This window comes from Mesocricetus auratus, unplaced genomic scaffold (genome assembly GCF_017639785.1).
Source record: "Mesocricetus auratus isolate SY011 unplaced genomic scaffold, BCM_Maur_2.0 Super-Scaffold_100010, whole genome shotgun sequence".
NCBI lineage: Eukaryota > Metazoa > Chordata > Mammalia > Rodentia > Cricetidae > Mesocricetus > Mesocricetus auratus.
This window is the reverse complement of record NW_024429194.1, coordinates 25,104,319-25,123,149: the sequence shown is the minus strand read 5'-3', so window position 1 is coordinate 25,123,149 and position 18,831 is coordinate 25,104,319. Positions and strand designations below refer to the sequence as shown.

Sequence of the window (18,831 nt, the reverse complement as noted above, 5' to 3'; positions counted from 1 at the left end):
ATACGTGGACTTCACACTCAAAGTAAATCAACACATGCTACCATCTCCAGGCACCCTGACATCACGTGCCCCAAGCCCTCACTGCACCTTGTGTCTGATTTACTTCTCAGTGCAACACCTAGGAGACAAAGGCACTTATTCCCATCTCACGGCGGGAAAACTGAGGAAAGAAGCTGCCTGCTGTCACAAGGCAGAAGAGCTAAGGGATCACTAAGGGGTCAATGAGTGGTTCAGCAGGTTAAGGTGCTTTCCACCAAGCCTGGGTATCTGAGTTCCATCCCCAGGACCCACATGGTAGAAGGAGAGAACTGACTCCCACAATCTGTCCTCTGACTTCTATGCTTGTACTTGTGACATACATGCCCAGACACACACTACACACACGCACACACACACACACACGCACACACACACACAAATAAATGAATAAATAAATAAATGTAATTAATCATTTTAAATCCTTGAATAAAAATGAAAAAACTTTGCTTGTGTAAAAGGAAAAATAGGATATGTTTGCATATATACATACAAATGTCTGGAGTGAGGCTGGATTACTTCCAGAATATATTGCTTTGATTTCACAGCTATGTGTGTCTGCCTCATTTACCCCTCCCACCTTTTTCACAATAAATTTGATATTTTTAATTAATAAAAGAAAGACCAGGCACTATTTGGGAGGTGGGATATCTACTGGAAAGCTGGGGTACAAGATGGGTCAGCGGATTTCCTCCCTCCCTCTCCGTTTCTCTGTCTCCCTCCCTCATCCCACATTCTTTGGAGTAGAAGAAAGATTACATTCTGCTCTAGCTGAGAACGTAAACAATGAAATGCTCATTCTCCCTGACGGCCTCAAGAAAAACAAGCATGAAGCAAAGGACAGCGATGCTGACTTCACTTCCTTGGCTCCCATTGCACAACGGCTGCCGCGCCCAGTGATTCATCCTGCCGGCTCTGACATCCTGCTGGCCTTTCCCCCTCCTTTCTTTGTCACTGCCTTAAGAAACAAGGCTCAAGAAAGGGGACAGAAAGAAATAAAAGCAGAACTCCCTGCCTACGCCTACACAAATGCCCTACTTGACAGAGCAGTTTAAAATGGCAGCCCTTGATTTCTGGTTCTCCCTCACCTGCCATTTTCAAGTACTGCTCAGCATCATGCCTGGGACTTTTCTCAAGTGTTTTCCAGATCTCTCCTTTCTCATATCTCACTGCCTCGCACCGCAGGAACAATCACTCATAACAGGACTTTACTCCCTCTCTGTGTCCAGGGCCTTGAAGGGCTTCTCCCTGTCTTGGTAATATAAAACATTCTTCTACATTTGGTTTCTTCATAAAGTTTCCATTTCTAGAGGCTAGGGATGTAATTCACCCAGTGTTTGATCCCCAACACCACAGAAACCAGGCATGAAGCAAGAGAATCAAAAGTTTAAAGTCACCCTTGGCTCCATAACAAGTTCAAGACCTTGTCTCGGGTGGGGGGAAGGTGGGAGAGAGAGTGTGTGTGTATTCCTCAGGGAACAGCATACCTATTGAATATCCAATATAAAGCGGTCAGCCCTGAAAACATAATCATACAAGTAACATTATAGCAGGTTGAGTTTATATATTTAGAAACTATATATGCATGTGCGTGTGTGGGTATGAATACATGCTGATATATATATGTGTGTGTATGTATATATATACATATATATATATATATATATAGAGAGAGAGAGAGAGAGAGAGAGTTAAAGAAAATAGAAGGCATGAATCCGAAAGAGAGCAAAGGGAATGTATGGGAGGAATTGGAGGGAGAAGAGGGAAGGGGAAATGATGCAATTACAGTGTAATCTCAAAATAATTTAAAAATCAATTAAAAGAGTTGGGGGGCAGGGGAGTCAGTCCTCTCTGCTTCAAAATATTTATCTCAAAGACCTTATGGGCTGATCAACAGGAACCAGACAACAAAAAGACCCAGCTGCAATGTGAAACAAAGCCACCACCAAAGTTCAGAGTGAGGTCCAGAAGATCTGAATAGCTCAACGAGGCCATGCTCCCTGGGCACCCACCAACCACTAGCCAGTCCAGCCAGGTCACTAAAACTAACTGCATTTGCCAAATAAGGTTAAGAAGCAAATTCTAGGCCAAAATTTATACATCGTGAATGTATCTACCTATCTTCTATATTTATTTGTTTATTTCTATCATTATCTATTTATGGTTCTTTTTTTAATTAGAGTCTTACATAACCCAGGCTGATTTCAAACCCACTGTGTAGCCTATGATGACATTGAACTTCTGATCTTCCTAACCCCACCTCTCAAGTAAAGGGACTCCAAGTGAACACTAGCACAGCCAGTATATGTGTCCCTGGGGATCAAACCACCTCATCCACAGACCTAAAAGTCTCCAATAAAATAGATTTAATTTTTAAAAAATCACAAGCACACAATTACAATCTTTCATGTATCAGGATTTCTCTTCCTTTGGCAATAATTTTATTCACTGTTACTTTTCTTTTTTATTCTTTTTATTCACTGTTATCTGAGCATCCATTGGGAGATTTTTGGCAGCAAGGCTAGACAAAAGCTCATCTTAGCAGAAACATGATCCCTATGAATTGGGAAGGGCTCACAGTCCCTGGTGCATACTTGAGTCACTTGCATTTCTATAGTCTAAGCTTGGTAATCCTCCTATTAAAAAATATAGTTACATTGCGCTGAGGGTCATTAGAACAGAGCAGCTTCGCACTAGAAACTAAATATAGAGAGTAGATGGCCATGGTTACTCATGATACGCCTAGGTGCTTCTCCTGATCAAGCCTTCTCCTTGGGTTCTAGGACCCTTCATGCCTTGCCTGACATTCCTTAGGATGCTCATCCAGTTCTGTCTTAGGCATCCTGACCATGTATGTGATAAAACATACCTCTTCCTGGGCCAGACTTCGTCTGACAGAACTGAGCTCCTCAGCCTAGTCCCAAGACAGATGTCCCTTCATTATAAAGCAGACCCTTGACTTTTTCCAAGCAAGGCAGGTTTAGACATTATGTATTGGGAACTTGCTATGATTTCCATTGTCACAGAATTCCCTGAGTCAAATCCCAATGTAGCCATTCCCCTCCTGACTCCTCCACAGATCTCTGAGCACACATCTTAATTCGTGGAAGAAATTGCAGCTACAATGCTATAACCCTGTCCTCACAGAAAGAATGACAGACAGCCAGTGTACTTTGGCTGACATGCAGGTGAGATTGCCAGAGGAATGAGACGTCGTTCCAAATTCCAAATGTGCCTCAAAAACATCCTATTTTGTCAGGGAAAACCAGGTCCACACTTCAAGCTAAGTCTGAGGACTGACCTATGCATCACCCATTGGCAAGGGACTGAGCATGCACAATTACAAAACATGTTTAGTCTCAAGCAAAAATAAACTACAACTCAGTCAAAATTAATAATAATTCATAGTTCTCAGATTAAGGAATAGAGAATGATGTTTCTGGAAAATTTTCTATTCCAACAGGGCTCTTTCCTGAACCCAGTTTTAAAACAATCTAGACTACAAAGAGCAATGTGCCAATTATATATCTTTGTTGTCCCAAATTAGTAACTGCCCCAACCCGCAGGACAGTACTTGAGGCAGCTGTATCTGGCTGATGGCCGGAGGCCCCTGACAAGTAACAATTAATATTTGAAAACTGAAAATCATTTATTTTTTTAATGACCCAGAAGAGTAAGCTAGGTAAAGACAATTAACTAAAAGTATTTTTGGAGGACTGTTGATGTTTGTTTTTCTAGTTTGAAATGCCAAGGATTGAACCTAGAACCCTGAACTTGCTAGGTAAACAAGCTCTCTATCCCTGAGTTATAACCCCTACCTCAGAAGTGCTCTTAGTACTTCAGTTTTACTTTATGGTGTCATCCTATTTTGTTCAAAGTCTACTTTCTCCTTGAAGACTTCCCCAGTTTTTCAATTGTTATAGAGCTCACCATCTTCTAGAGCATTTCAGAAATTATGATTCGCATCTCAGTTATAGCCTTATTGTCCCTTGTACATGCCAGGCTCAGCCTGCTCTCCTAGTGAAGTGATGAACAGAGCTGGGAAAACTTGGACTCAATTCACTTCTGCATGAATCACAGTGCAGGAAAAGCACACAAAACCTCCAGGATTCTCTGTCCATTCTTTAAGTAACAAAAGATACTGCTTTACCCAAAAATAAACAAATAAGTAAATATCATTCCTTCAACAGTAAAGGTATGATGTGATCATGCTCTTAACATCGTGATATAATTTCTGGGACTCTACCCACTCAAAAAAATCCAGGAAATATAAAAAATTAAATGGACTGTCATAAATTATTCTACCATGAATGTTTTTGTCCATTTTATTTCTTTGCAGTAAAATAAGTTTAATGATTTACCAACACTTGTTTGGGAGTCTTGGTAACAAAGGTTAGAAAAAAACACTTCAGTTTTTAATTATGAAAATAGAATACTAATGATTAAAATGCTCATAGTTTTACAACACACAAAAGCAATAAATAGCTTTTCTCACCAAGAATCCCAAACAAATATTGGTTAATCATTAAATTTATTCTGTTATAAAGAAATAAAAATTAATCCAACATGAGGCTAAACATTGATTATTTTTGACATTCTGAGGCTATGAACACTAAACAAAAATCATTTTAGATCCATCATTAAATAGATTTAAAGTAAGAAGGAAGAATCAACTTGTTTGTGGCTAAAAGGAGGCTACTTGAGTCCATCGATGTGTAACATTTTCTGACAATATCATGCCCCTTAATAGAAACTTACCTTTTCTTTTTCTACCTTTATGTTTTTAATTTTTTATAATTTCATACATTAATACAGTGTATTTACATCAGTTCCAACACTTCCTCTCCCCCCTCCATTCTCCTGATGTGAGTGACAGCTCAGGAGAAACTTACATGTCCTAACTGGCTCTCTTTACTCACTTAATGTGATTAACGACAGATTATTTTACTTGTTTTAGGGTTTGCCATAGTATTGATTGAACCCAGGAGCCTAAACATACAAGGAGAACCCTACCTGGGCACTCTTTCTCTGAGCTACACTCCCAGCCTAAGCAACAATTTTAGCTAAAGGTAGCTACTGAGGACTTTCTTTGTGCAAACCACCATACTGAGGGCTACAGAGAACTGAGAGAACCTAAGCAGTCTCACGATGTCAAGGGGCAGGAAGGGAAAATCTAAAACCAGGGAAAAATGGGACACGAGGCTGAATGAAATTGTCAAGACAAATAGAAAATGGGAGAGGTCAAACCGCATGCTTGGGAATCAATACTTCAGAGAGATGACAAGGAAACACACACAGAAGTGGACGAGAGGAAAGAGAAGTGACTGGGAAGCTAAGAATGGAGATCTAGAATCTAACAATATCCATGGTATCCCAGGAGCAAGGACTAAATGAAGACAGGAGAGAAAAGTGAGGGAGGCAAGAGTGAGTTGCAGGCAGAGCCAGTGACATGGTGGGGGTCAGGGTCAATGGACAAAGGACACCAAGTCCAGAAAGGGAAGACTCATGGATGTCATCACAACAAAGCCTTCAACCTGTTCCCTGTGGGTTTCCCGGACAAGAGCCAGCTGAAGATGGTTAAGAAATGGATAAAAAGGAAGGAAATAGAGGTGCTACCTGGACCAGTCCTCAAGACACTTAGAAGAAAAACAGAGGAGTGTAGTGGCATCTTGCCCTGCCAGTGAAATGCCTGAAGTGGCCATACCCTTTGGGTGTGGTTTTAGGTGAAGACATGATTGCTTTAAGGCAGAGAAGCTGCATGAGTGCAGAGGGAAGAAACTCTAAATAGAGAAGTGGTCAAAGTCAGGGCAAGAGTGGAGCTCTAATCATCATCTTCATGTAGGATGTATTGAGATGTCTAAGAACATTTTGTTTTATGCTTAGCCGCCTCTGTTTTCTAGCACCATTAATTTTTAAATGCCCCAGCTTTCAGGCTTGTGTGGCAAAACACCTTTTCCTGCTGAGCCATCTTTCCAGTCCATTTAAAAATGTTGTCTGAATTTTATTTTCTCTCTGCTTTTTCTTGCCACCATGTTTTCTTTGCCATGATGGACTGCAACCTCAAACCGTGAGCCAGGATAAACGTTGAACATGGAAGAGTTCAGAATTTGGGGCTAACAAAACTGTGGAAGGCTATGAACAGAGATTGTCAGGAGCTTAGAAGACCAGAATATGGAGAGAAGTGTCGATCATGGAGCCTGACTCCAGACAGGAACAAAGACTGCAGGGAACACTGGTTTTCTAAACAAGTCATGTTAGTATATTCTGGTAAACAATCTGGCTACATCCTCTCTATGCCCTGAGGACCTTGAGGAGACTAATTTCTAAGGCAGTGGATTAATTTGTTCGGCAGAGGAAATTTCAAGATAGGAGAGTATTCAGGCTATGACAATATGGCTAAGGCTTACTCCTCTCACCCCACCCACTGAACACTGTGCCTTGTGAAGATGCAAATTTGGTTGAGAGACATGAGCTAAACTGTAATCACCAGTTGAAAAAAAAGGTTCTCTAATCAAAACCACTGCCTAGATAATATACGTATGTGGCCATGGTCCAAGGGACCAGGCTTCATTCTAAACTCACAGCACCGCCTCATAGCATCAACTGCATGGCACTGGTTCTAAAGGCATGGACAATGCAAGATTGAAGAGTTCGAGGAGTTAATGGCCCAAGTTCCAGAGAGCCACTTATACCAGACAATATGTTGAAGGGATGGAGTTCCTGCAAGGAGGCTCTGAGAGGCCAGTACATGAAGCTGTGAAGGTGAAGTCTAAATTGAGTGTGAGGTATTTTGCTCCAGCAACAAGAAAAGTAATCAAGGCACTGCCTGCTCTTAGAGAGGAGGTCTTTAACAGGCTTGTGTTGGGGAAATCTCATGTCAATAAAGCACTGTTGAGCCAATAGGGAACCAAGATAGGAGGGACTAGGAGTCCAGGAGGACTCTGGGAAGGAGAAACACAGGAGAGTTCGAGATGTAACCACCATGGGGTAGGAAGCCCGGAAACTATTCTCCAGTAAGAGAAATACTTAGATTAACAATTATGGGGGTAATTACTTAAGTCAGAGCTAGCCAGTAAGAAACAAACAAGGCCAACAGCTTCATAATTAATATAGCCTCCTGTGTGTTTATTTGGGACTGATGCGGCTCTAGAACCAGGCTGGCGGGAAGGCTTCTCTCAAGGAAAAAGCTTCTCTTTACAGGCTTGTGTGACTCCTTCGCCTCACAGAGACTTGATTAAAATTATATAGAACTTTACTTTGGCTACATAAGTCCCCTCCCCCATGAGCCCCTATGATCTGCCCCATGTAATTACCTTCATCCGAATATGAACTTCTATTCCAGAACATATTGGAAAGTTCGGAGCTGTTTAAGACACATTTAAAGTTCCTAATCAACTTGTTTGGAAAGCTCGTCCTATGTGACCCTGACTGGAGAGGCTGTTAAGGGGATCCAGGCCTTTGCTGACATTGAGAATTTGGAGCAACAGGGATAAAGCAAGCTATAATGAATTCTACAGCTAGAAGGAAAAATGTGAATTCGGCCCAGCCCTGAGGGTCTTCACGAGCTTATCCTTCTGGATTCCAGCCTTAGAGTAGAGCTCAGGCCATTCCACGCACAGTGGCCTGAGGGACCCTGGGCACGGCACCGCTTAAGTCATGTGTGGGCTCACAGAACTAATAAATATTCAAAGCCATGTCCTAAGTCGCCAGTGAGTTGTAAGCCTCTGTGTGGCAGCAGCTAGCTAATGTAGCAGTTGCGCCTATTCTAAGAGACTCTCCTCACCACGAAATTATCACAGTCACATTGCTCTCATCCATCTGGGTCACTCCCTGCATTTAAATCAATCTTCCCACATCCCTCCTGTGCTTCCCCTTTCATTATCTAAGTGTCTCCTGAGGACACTTCTTACAAACACAGTCCCAGAGAGGGTATGTGATACCATGGTTTCTGAATTATTGAAATATATGGTGAGTTCTTGTTTTTATGCATATGTTGAGGTGTGTGTCCAGGTGTGTGTGTGTTCGTGTGTGCATGTGGAGACCAAGGGACAACCTTAGATATCAGCCTCAGAAATGCCATCCATCTCACTTGAGATAAGGTCTCTCATTAGCCTGGAATTCATCAAATAGGATAGCCTGGCTGGCCTGGGAGCCCCAGCGACCCCACTCCCTGTACTAGATTACAGAAGTGTACCGCCATACCTGTCATTTGTACGTGGGCTCTAGAAATTGAACTCAGGTCCTCACATTTCCAAACTTCACCAACTGAACTATCTTTCTTTAGGTGATCCTCTATCCCCCAGTCCTTTACACTCCAAATATGGCTGCCATGCTGCCCAGTCTCCCAGTCCTCTGTTTCAATGCAACCTGCACAACACATGCAGAATCTTACAGACTGCTCTGTTTGGCCTAAATTTTAGAATTTCTACCAGGAAATCACAGCCTGTACATAGTGTTCATTGGGCCCTCAGAATCTATCCCACTAGTAAGACAGGTTTCTCCTCTCACTGAGGTCCTGTACAGTCACTTGGTGATGGCCTTGTTTTGGCCTATTCCTTCTCCTTCCGGAGCATCAGCCCTCAAAGCCCTTGGACCTTTTCTCCACAGCACCTATCTCTTCTCCAGTGATCTCCACCTTCTCATATTTTTATATTTATCAGGAAATAGTTCCACATTATGCCCTCTGCAATCAAACTCAATTCTGAATAAGACATGTCACTTTTTTATTTCTCCTCTTGAATCTTTAGAGACCCAGTTTTTCTTCTTCTTTGGGTAGTTGGTATGGGCTCACTCTCCAGCAGGGGCTGGAGGAGGATATCAATCAAAAAGGGGGACATTGGATTGGCAGCCAGCTGAGCTCTGTCTTCTGTGGCCTAGAGTAGAGAGGCTTCTCATTCTGGATTCCTCAGGGCCTACTGGTGCAAGCAGCGTAAAACTATTCTCTTCCAGCAGCCATACAAGAAAGGATCCAGGCCTCCAGACTATGCAACTGACTTAAAGAGTAGCTGGTGTCTACAAAATGATGGGACGATTCTGCCTCCTGAGGTCATGTGTGGTATGTTCACAGCACGCCCTCCAACTCCATAAACTCAGGGGTCTTTGCATGCCTCAGTCATCAGTCCTTAAGTTCTTGGTTCTCCCTGGAATTGCACCTTCTCTTCTGACTAGAAGTAGAACTTCCCAGCTCCTATAGCATCCCTCAAGACCCTCATCTTCCCACGACCTTTTCCCTCCAGGGTTCAAGGGCACTGAATATGGGCATCAGCTGCTCTCTTTCTAGAATCTTCATTTTTCTTACACTAAGAGATGCATTTATTTACATAGTAAAGGAAACACTCAACACTGCAGATGTACAAACAACAAGGAAATTAGGGGGAGCTTCCCAGACAGACAGACTGAAGCTCCTAACTCAGAGCACACAGGGAAATGCTGGACTCAAGCAGGCTGAGCATGGTCAGCTAATGCGGGACAGAATGATGTTTCAGCAATTTTCATTTTAGATACACTTACAGGGAGGAGTTCACAAAGACATGCCTGAGAATGTACCAGAAATGCAAAGTCTTGAGCCCCACTCTAAGCCTAGAATTAAAAACTGGAAAGTTGAGGTGCAGTGATCTATAACAGATCCGCTGGCGGAAGCTGGCATGAGCTCCAGTTTGAGAACCATGGCTCACAGCAGAAGGAGGGAGATTGGGTATATTTGAAGATTTTACACATCATAATTTTCCTATAGAGGCAGAACCAGGTGTGTGTTTGGAATGAGGAGTTTGATACAGGCCTTCTGAAGAAGTGCTGTGACTTTAGAGCAACGATATGGACGACAGCACTGAGAATGTGTGAACGCTGCATGAAAAGAGTTAACATCACAGCCTTTGAATTGTCAGGGACATTGGGAGGCTTTTCTTGCATAGTGAGGCCAGTGTGAGCCAAAGGTCAAAGACAGAAGAACATGCATATTCAGGGTATATCTGCTTAATGATTTTGCTAATTATAAAGATGAGATCTGTTCCACAAACTGAAGAATTTTGGTAGTTCTAGTTGTTTGAAGTCTATTGCCCATAAATACTCTATTACTGAAGGATCTGGAAATCTCTGTAAGTATCATTGGCCAAAATCTATTTGAGATCTTTGTCCAGGCTCAGCAGACTTGTGGCACAATTAAGATGAGCTAATTAAACCACCAGAGCCATTGTCCTTTTATTCTTCTTCCAAGAATCTAATGGATTCCCTCTTTCCTGTGCTCTGATAGACCCCAAGCTGAAAAGCCAGAAAGATAAGCCAACATGTCTGCCCTTGTGGCTTTGAGGATGGGGATGCTTCTTGTTTATAACTGGGTTTTCCATTCCAAATGGAAACGCAGATGCACTGGGCATAAAGACCTGGCCCAGCTTTAGCTTAATCCAGAGTCCTTACTTAAGACTTCAGTATGTGTCAGTCCTTGAAGTTTTCCAGAAAGTTAACGAAATAGAGGAGGGCCCGTAAAAAAAAAAGCAGGGAGAAGCAGATGGAGGCTATCAAGTAAGCAGTGAGAGGAGTTGAAAGGTTACGGGAAATGGACATAAATAGGGCCACAAAAGTATTTCAAAAATCTAAAGCCATCCCGTGTGTTCTGGCTTAGGAAACTGTGCAACAGCTAGCAAGCAGCATCCATAGGGCGGGCAGCTGCAGTGAGCTGTGGCTCTCAAATCTGAGCATCTGGGCTTAAATGAAGCCACACCATTCATACACCATGACTAGAAGCCAAGGTAAAGGCAGGGAACTTTAGAAACCAAACTACACTGGCTGGCTCATGATGGGTTACACTACCATCTGCCTTGTAAGGCTGCCAGCAGGGTTCAATGAGTTAATGCACGTGCACACTTAAAACGTGCTCCACACACTCTACCCCATCAATGTCAGCTGCTTTTCCAGAGTGACATTAACAGCAGCCAATCAGATGAGCTTACATTTGCCTCCCAACTGACTTGTTTAATAAGAACTCACATCTTTGCCAATACATGAGACTCCCCCATCTCCCCCGCCAAAGGCATACTGTTTTTACCCAACAAGCCACTGAGAACAGCACGCTTTTTTCTTTCCTGTTCCCAGCCACGGCCTTTTACCTGTCTCTGCCTGCATACCTTAACAACCCTTTCAGTGTCTACCTTTACATACATTCAACAGAGAGGCTTGTGAAAAAGGAAAAGGCAGGAATGGGTTTCTCTGCTTATCAAAAGGAAGTCTGAGGCTTACAAATGGGTCTCCCGGGACCCATCCACCATCCCAGCCTCAGGATTTGGTTTTGATTATAAACAAATCCATGCTCCAATTAGGGGCTTACATACTAAGTTGAGAGCTCCATGTGATGTGGTCACTTAGAGCCAAGAAATCCTGACAAATGCCTTACCTTTGTATTCTGCCAGGCACACACACTCATAGCCATTGACGAGGTCCCTGCAGGTGGCAGCATTCAGGCAAGGAGTGGACAGGCACTCATTGTATTCTTCCTCACAGTACAGGCCATGGTAACCTGGGGAACAGAGAGGAAGAGCAGGTGTCAGATGCATCCGGTAAAAATCCTACATTCTCCTGACCTGCAAAGAAGATAGCCGGGTATTCAGTAGAAGTTATGGGACCAGGCAGGAGGGACTTATGGGGCTGGGTCCTTGGGGGTTCATGGAAACATGAATTGCTGAGAAACATTATTCTTCATGTATTCTTTTCATGGCCCCAAGGAAAGAAGAAATGATCCACTTAACTACCTGCTGGCCTCACCATTATGATTCTAAGGCTTTTGGCATTGGGAGAGTTAGTCACCAAATGCATCAACCCTGGCCGTAAGAGACATTGAGAGTAGGGCCATTTCCAGCACATGATGACAAACAGCCCCTTTCAAGGACAATTTCCACAGTATTTCTCCTTGTTAGTAAGAAAAAATGCACTCATCTGAAGAAAATGCTATTATAGAGGGAAGTCTTCTTTTTCCTCTCTAATCCAATGATAAAGTGACCTCCAAGGGGCCTAACTGAAGTTCCTGTTGAGATGTAGATTGTTTTGCCATTGCTTATTTGTTTGTTTAAAAAACACAAATCTTTATGTTACACGATTTCAAATTGTACTTAATTTTTTAATTACTGGAGAATAATAGGAATGAAGAAAAGAAACCCAACAATTTTTATAAAGACAGCTTTTGTGCTTCTATGTTGCAAAACAGGTGTTTATTCTACAAGACAAGAAGACACTATTCTCTGAGATGAGGCATTATGTTGTTTCCAACTTTCAAAAACACGTGCTACTGCCAATTTGCCGTGAAACCAGGCCATTTTTGTCTGACCCTGTCCAAACAATGAGAACCATGTGAGTGCTTTCAAAATTTGTTCTGCCTGTGTTTGTTCTGAATTCAGATAAGCAGAAAAAATAAACCTTTGCCCAAGTGGGAATTGGAATTGCTGGTTGTCCCCACCCAGCTCTCCAGTCTTTCTGACACACACAAGGCCTGCAGACTCAGGGCTCCATTAGAGAGTGCTAGTGTGTTCCATGCTGTTTCTTGCACCTATCACAAAAGTAGGCTAAGCTCATATTTGCATTATTAACAGAGCACTTTGCAACTGCATTACCATCGCAGTTATTTTTGAACCACTTTCCAAATTTAGGTGGTGCTAATGGCCCTTTGAGGCAACCTTGACCTACCTAAGACAAATACACCATGGTTTTTTTTTTACTCTTCTGCCTTATCCTATATTTTGTAATCTTAGGAAAGCCTCTCCTGAGACTCTTTATCAGGTTATCTCAGCCAATTAGATAAGAGGGTCACAGCTAAGAGTGATTTTGTCCCCTAAAGGATATTTGGCATTTTGTTATCATGATGGGTGGGGGTGCTATTCCTGGCATCTACTGAGGGGAGCTGGCTCTGAATCCAATAGTACACAGGCATGAAAATCTTGAGTAAAAAGTCTACAGCAAGCAATAGCCTACAAGCAGAATCCATCCCAGGCCGTCTGGGCAAATAAAGCTTTATTGAGATGCTGCCACATCCATCCATATATATATTGTCTGTACCTGTTTTCCCTATAGCAGCAGAAACCCAACAGCTTGTCAACAGCAAATAGTTACTATCTGGCTCTTTATAGAATAAGTCAGTACCATAGCCTATGCTCTTTGATGTCATATTCCAGAAATCATTGCCAAGAACTATGAAGGATTTCCTACCTGTTTTCTTCCAATAGTTTTATAGTTTGACATCATATGTTAAATCACTTATTTAACAAATGACATGATTTTTGTGTGTGGTATAGGTAATGGTAGACAGGTATATGAAGTGATTGACATTACTAATGATCAAGGAAGTAAAAAATAAAATTACATTGAGAAACCACATCACAACTGTTAGGATGTCCATCCAGGAAGGAAAAACAACAGAGAACTACAAGAGTTGTTGAAAATGAGAAGGAATTGGGACCCATCTTAGTTCACTTTCCTGTTGCTGTGATAAAATACCAGACATAAATAACTAAAGAAAGGGTTTATTGGCTCATTCTTCAAGAACAGAGTTTAATTATTGCAGGGAAGTCATGGAGGTAGGGTCTCAAAGAACCTAGTAACACCCGCAGTCAGAAGCAAAGAGCAATGAATGAATGTGTGCATGCTAATGCTGAGCTTACTTTCTCCATTCTTACACAACCCAGGATCCCCTTCCTAGGGAATGGTACCACCCACAGTAGGCAGGTCTCCACACTTTAATTAATATGATCAAGATGTCCACTGGATAACCTGACTTACACAATCTTTGAATGAAACTTTCTTTCTAGATGATCCTAGATTGTGTTAAGTTGACCACTAAACTTAACCATCACAGAACTCTTGTGCAGGGTTGGTAGAAATACAACATGGTAGAGCTGCATGGAAAAGAATATACAGGTTCTTCAAGGGTTAAAAATAAAAATGCTATAAGATAAGGCAATCCCATTTCTGTGGATTTATCCACTAGACTTAAGAGCAGAATCTCAGGGAAATATTAGCACCTCTCCACCCACTGCATCATTGTTCAGAATATCCAAAAGATGGCAACAAGTTAACCATCCATCAGCAGCTGAGTGGCTAAAGAAAATGTGCTATGTCCACATAACAGAATGCTATTTGGGATATAAGAAGAAGGAAATCTTATTTATCATCAGCAACAATGTGGACTATCTAGACACTATGCTAGGCGTGACAGAAGGACAAACTGCACAATCCATATAGGAGGTCAAACTCAGAGAAGCAAAACATGGAAAGGTGGTTTTCAGGGATGTGAGCAAGGGAAATTGGCAGCTGCTGGCCAATGTGAAGTGTAGTTTCAATGATATAATGTGAATAGACTCTAAGGATGTGTAGCATAGCAGTGAGCAGATAGCAAGCACTTCGCACTGCTTGTTTCTTATCACAAGAAATACTTTATATGTAATGAACTAGGGGCTGGGAAGATAGCTCAGTCATGTAAATTGCTTGCCTACAAACACAAGAACCTGAGTTTACTCCCTAGGACTCACATTAAGAAAAAAATTAAAATTAAAAAAGCCAGGCACGGTGGCACACATTTGTAAACCCAGTACTAGGAAGGTAGAGACAGATGGATCCCTGTAGCTTGCTGGCCAGCCAGCCTAGCCTACTTGGCACACTGCAGGCCAGTGAGAGACCCTGTGTGCTGCCTAGTTTTATGTTGACTTGACATAAGTTATACTCATCTGAGAGGAGAGAACCTTGATTGAGAAAATGCCACTGTAAGATCAGGCTGTAGGCGCTTTCAGGTCTTGGCTCCAAAATGACCAAAAAAGAAGAAGCAACCATCATGCCAAAAAGAGCCACAGCCATGTGCATTCAATTGACTGCATGAACTGAACCCAGCTCGAGCCCAAGGACAAGACCATTAAGAAGTTCATCATCCAGAACATTGTAGAGGATGCTTCTGTCAGGGACATAGCCAAAACACATGTCTTTGGCACTTATGTACCTCCCAAACTCTACATCAAGCTGCATTACTGTATGATCTATGCTATTCATAGCAAGGTAGTCAGGAATCGATCTTGTGAAGCCCAGAAGGACCAAACAACCCCACCACAATTTAGACCTGCTGGAGCTGCACCACAACCTCCACCAAAGCCCATGTTCATAAGGACAGAAGAAACACCTTGGAAAAATAAAATGGAAGCTATACAGGATAAGCCTGTAGATCATTTTCTTAATTAGCAATTGATATGAGAGGGCCCAGTCCTTTGTGGGCAGTGTCAACCCTAGTCTGGTGGTCCTGAGTTCTATAGGAAAATAGGCAGAGTAAGCCATGGAGAACAAGCCAGTAGGCAGCACCTTCCATGGCCTCTGCATCATCTCCTGTCTCCAGATTCCTGCCCTGTTTGAGTTCCTGTCCTGACTTCATTCAGTGATGGACAGTGACATAGAAGTATAAACCAAATAACCCTTTTTTTCTTTAGCTCACTTTTGGTCATGGTGTTTCATCACAGTAATAGTAACCCTAACTAAGATACCTTGTCTTAAAAAACAAAAAAAAGTAGACAGTTCCAGAGGAACAACACAACTGGTCTCCACACTCATGCACATATGTGCACATGTACCTACACACACACACACACACACACAGAGAGAGAGAGAGACAGAGACAGAGACAGAGACAGAGACAGAGATAGACAGAGACAAAGAGAGAGGCAGAGACAGAGACAGAGGAGCAAAAAGAGAACTAAGTGTCTTTGGGTCCTTTCCCTAATTGTAAGAGCATTTTATGAAGTTGGTATGTAACTCAGTTGGTAGATCACTGGGTTTGATCCCACAACTACAAAAAGGACCTTTATATGCCCACGTGAGACTGTCCAGGGTAGCACATTTCCAACTATGTGTTCTCCAACAGATCTTTTATCAGTCGGGAGGGATAATCTATGACTCTACATGAACCCTTGTCCTCTAAAGTGAGGTGTCATTTACATCGACAAAAATCCAAAACGAGTTTCATGAAATTATCCATAATTATTTTGTAATTTGCAAATGGCACCATTATCTTCCAGTAGCACCATGAAAAGCAAACGTGGAAGTTGTCATTTTATAGATATAATTAAGCTGGCGATGTTTTTCTTCCTTGCCCGGGTGGGGGTGGGGGTAAAGGCTTCATATTCTAAAATTGTTTCTTCGGAGACAGTAACATTTAAATGCCTTTAAGGAAATGTCAAGGCACCCTTTACATTAGTTGCCAAAAAGCCCTAAGTTGTACTGTTTGAATTAAAAGGCATTCCTTCCAAAAGAGAAAGGCTCTGAGAAATGAGGTGGCCACCCCCTGCTGATAATTAATTCAGGCAAACAAATTAGCCCAGGGCAATAAGTCCAGGGTTTGAAAGCTTTGGCTAGTCCAAGGAAATTAAGAAAAAAAATAGAAGAGTCTGGAGAGATGGTTCTGTGCTTAAGGGCGTTAGCTACACAAGCATAAGGGCCTGAGTTCAGATCCTAGCACCCACGTTTTAAAAAAAAGCCCAGTATGGCAGCATACACTTGTGACCTCAGCACTGTGGGCAGGGACAGAGTCAAGGGCTCACTGGGGCTTGCTGCTCAGCAGCCTAGCTCCAGGCCCAGAGAGAGACCCTGTCTCAGGAGAATAAAGCAGGGAGTGATGAAGCAGGACACCAGGCCTGGGTGGGGTTTGTTTGTGTTACGTGCGTGAGTGCCTGAGTGTCTGTGTGCATTCATGTGGAGATCACAGACAAGGTCTCTCACTGAACCTGGAGCTTTCCAGATCAGCTAGACTAATGTTCAGCAAGCTCCAGAGATTGGCCTGTCTTGCCCTTGCCCATACTCCCAATGCTTAGGCTCTAGACACGGTTGCTTGCTGTTCCTAGCTCTGTACATGGGTTCTGGGGATCTGAACTCAGGTCCTCATGTATGTGCAACCAGAACTTTTCCAACTGAGCCATCACCGCAGTGATGGTCACTACTCTACTCTCAGCTGATCTCAGTCTTTTGACTTGGAACTGTCTGAAATCATCAACTGAGTCCTTCACGCTTCTTCCTCTACTAGAACAGAAGGTTGAGGCTGTAGCTGCATTGTTCACAACCATGCCAAATATTTCTCGGGTGGGAAACCTACCAAATCAGAACAGTTTTACTGTATCCAAAACACTACTGACAGTTCCCCCATGCCTATGACATTCCAGGAGTCCCAGGTGGCCCAGATACAAAGCTACACACATAGCAAGGTTCTCAAAGCCTAGTAGCAAGTTAATGGTACCTGCTTTGGGGCCAGGTCCTGTGCTGGTTTAAATGAGAACGCCCCCCCCCATAGGCCCATGCATTTGAATGTTTGGTCCCCAGCAGGTGCACTATTTAGGAAGGATTAAGAGGTGTGGCCTCCTTGGAGCCACTGTGTCAGTGAAGGTGGGCTTTGATGTTTCAAAAGCCCACACCAGGCCCAGTTTCTCTTTTCCTATCTCCTTCCTGAGAATCAGAATATGAGCTCCCAGATACTAATCCAGTGCCATCCCCACCTGCCACCACACTCCCTGCCACGATAGTCATGAACTAACCCTCCAAAAAGGTAAGCAAGCCCCATTTAAATGCTTTGTGTGATAATCTCTTCACAGCAGTAGAATAGTAACTAAGACAGGCCCACTGCATGTGTTGTTGAATCTTTAGCAATGTCCGAAAGGTAGTGTGTAGCTCAGTTAGTAGAGTGCTTTGCCTAGTAAGCACAAAAGCCTGGAATCTGTCCCCAGTACCACATGAACCAGGTATGATGGTGCACACCCATAATCCTAGTACTGGAGAGGCAAAGGCAGGATGAAAAGTCCAGAGTCATCCTCAGCTGCACAGTGAGTTCAAGGCCAATAGAGGCCTAATGAAATCCCATCCCCAAAGCAAACCAACAACAGCAAAAGGGAAAACAAGTCCCAAATTATAGAGAAGAAATTAAGGCTAATGAAGTTGATCACGGTCATACACTAAATCCTACGTGTTCTCCCTACTTCCCTATGTTGTCCCTAAACGCATAGTCTATTATGTCTATCCGCTGGCACAGTCATAACAAAACAACACAGCCTGGATCAGTTAAATAACAGAAACTTAATTCTCACAGTTCTGCAGAATGGAAGTCCATGAGCAAGGGTATCGGGCTGATCTGTCCTTAGCTGGCAGATTGTCACCTCTTGCTATGTCCTCACACAGCCTGTCCTCTGTCTCTAATCAGTGCTAGGGTATTCCGCTGTAGCTACTGTGTTACAACCTAGCCCTCTAGACCTGTAGACCTTCTACAACCCCTTTACATGTATGATCCCTTTACATGTGCACTGTTTGTATAGTGTGTCCATGTTTGCATGTGAGAGCAGAGGTTAGAGATCAACCTCAGATGTCATGCCGTTCACCTTGACTTTGTTGCCTGGCTGGCCAGTAAGCTCCAGGGATCACTGGTCTCACTCTCACCCTACCCCACCCCACCCCAAGCACTGTGTGAGCCCTCAGCTAGATTCTGAGCACCAACCTTGGGTCCTCATGTTTCCACAGCAAGCATGTCATGCTTGAGCTGTCTCCCCAGCTCCTTTTGTCACCTCTTTAGGGCCCTATCTTCACAGATAATCACACTGGAGTCAGAGCTTCAAAAAAAGAATTTGAGGAGGGGTCTAATTCGGTCCATAGCATCCCAACACAGGGTTTCTATAGTGTCTGCAGTACTTCTCCTCTTATCTCAAGTTGTAGTTTTTGCAGTTTCATTGACCCATCGTAAGTTGTGGCCTGGAAACTTTATATGGAAAGTCACAGAAATAAGCTACCCATAAGTTATAAATTGCA

The 18,831-nt window shown here is 42.9% G+C and overlaps 1 protein-coding gene across 1 annotated transcript in view; it reads right to left on the bottom strand.

Annotated features, from left to right (window-relative positions):
• Dner (delta/notch like EGF repeat containing) overlaps positions 1-18,831 on the bottom strand; it is a 304,752-nt gene that overhangs the window by 29,684 nt on the left and 256,237 nt on the right. The window contains exon 10 of the mRNA XM_040753181.1: positions 11,423-11,545. Coding sequence (XP_040609115.1) covers positions 11,423-11,545 — 123 coding nt within the window. The remainder of the gene's footprint in view (positions 1-11,422; positions 11,546-18,831) is intronic.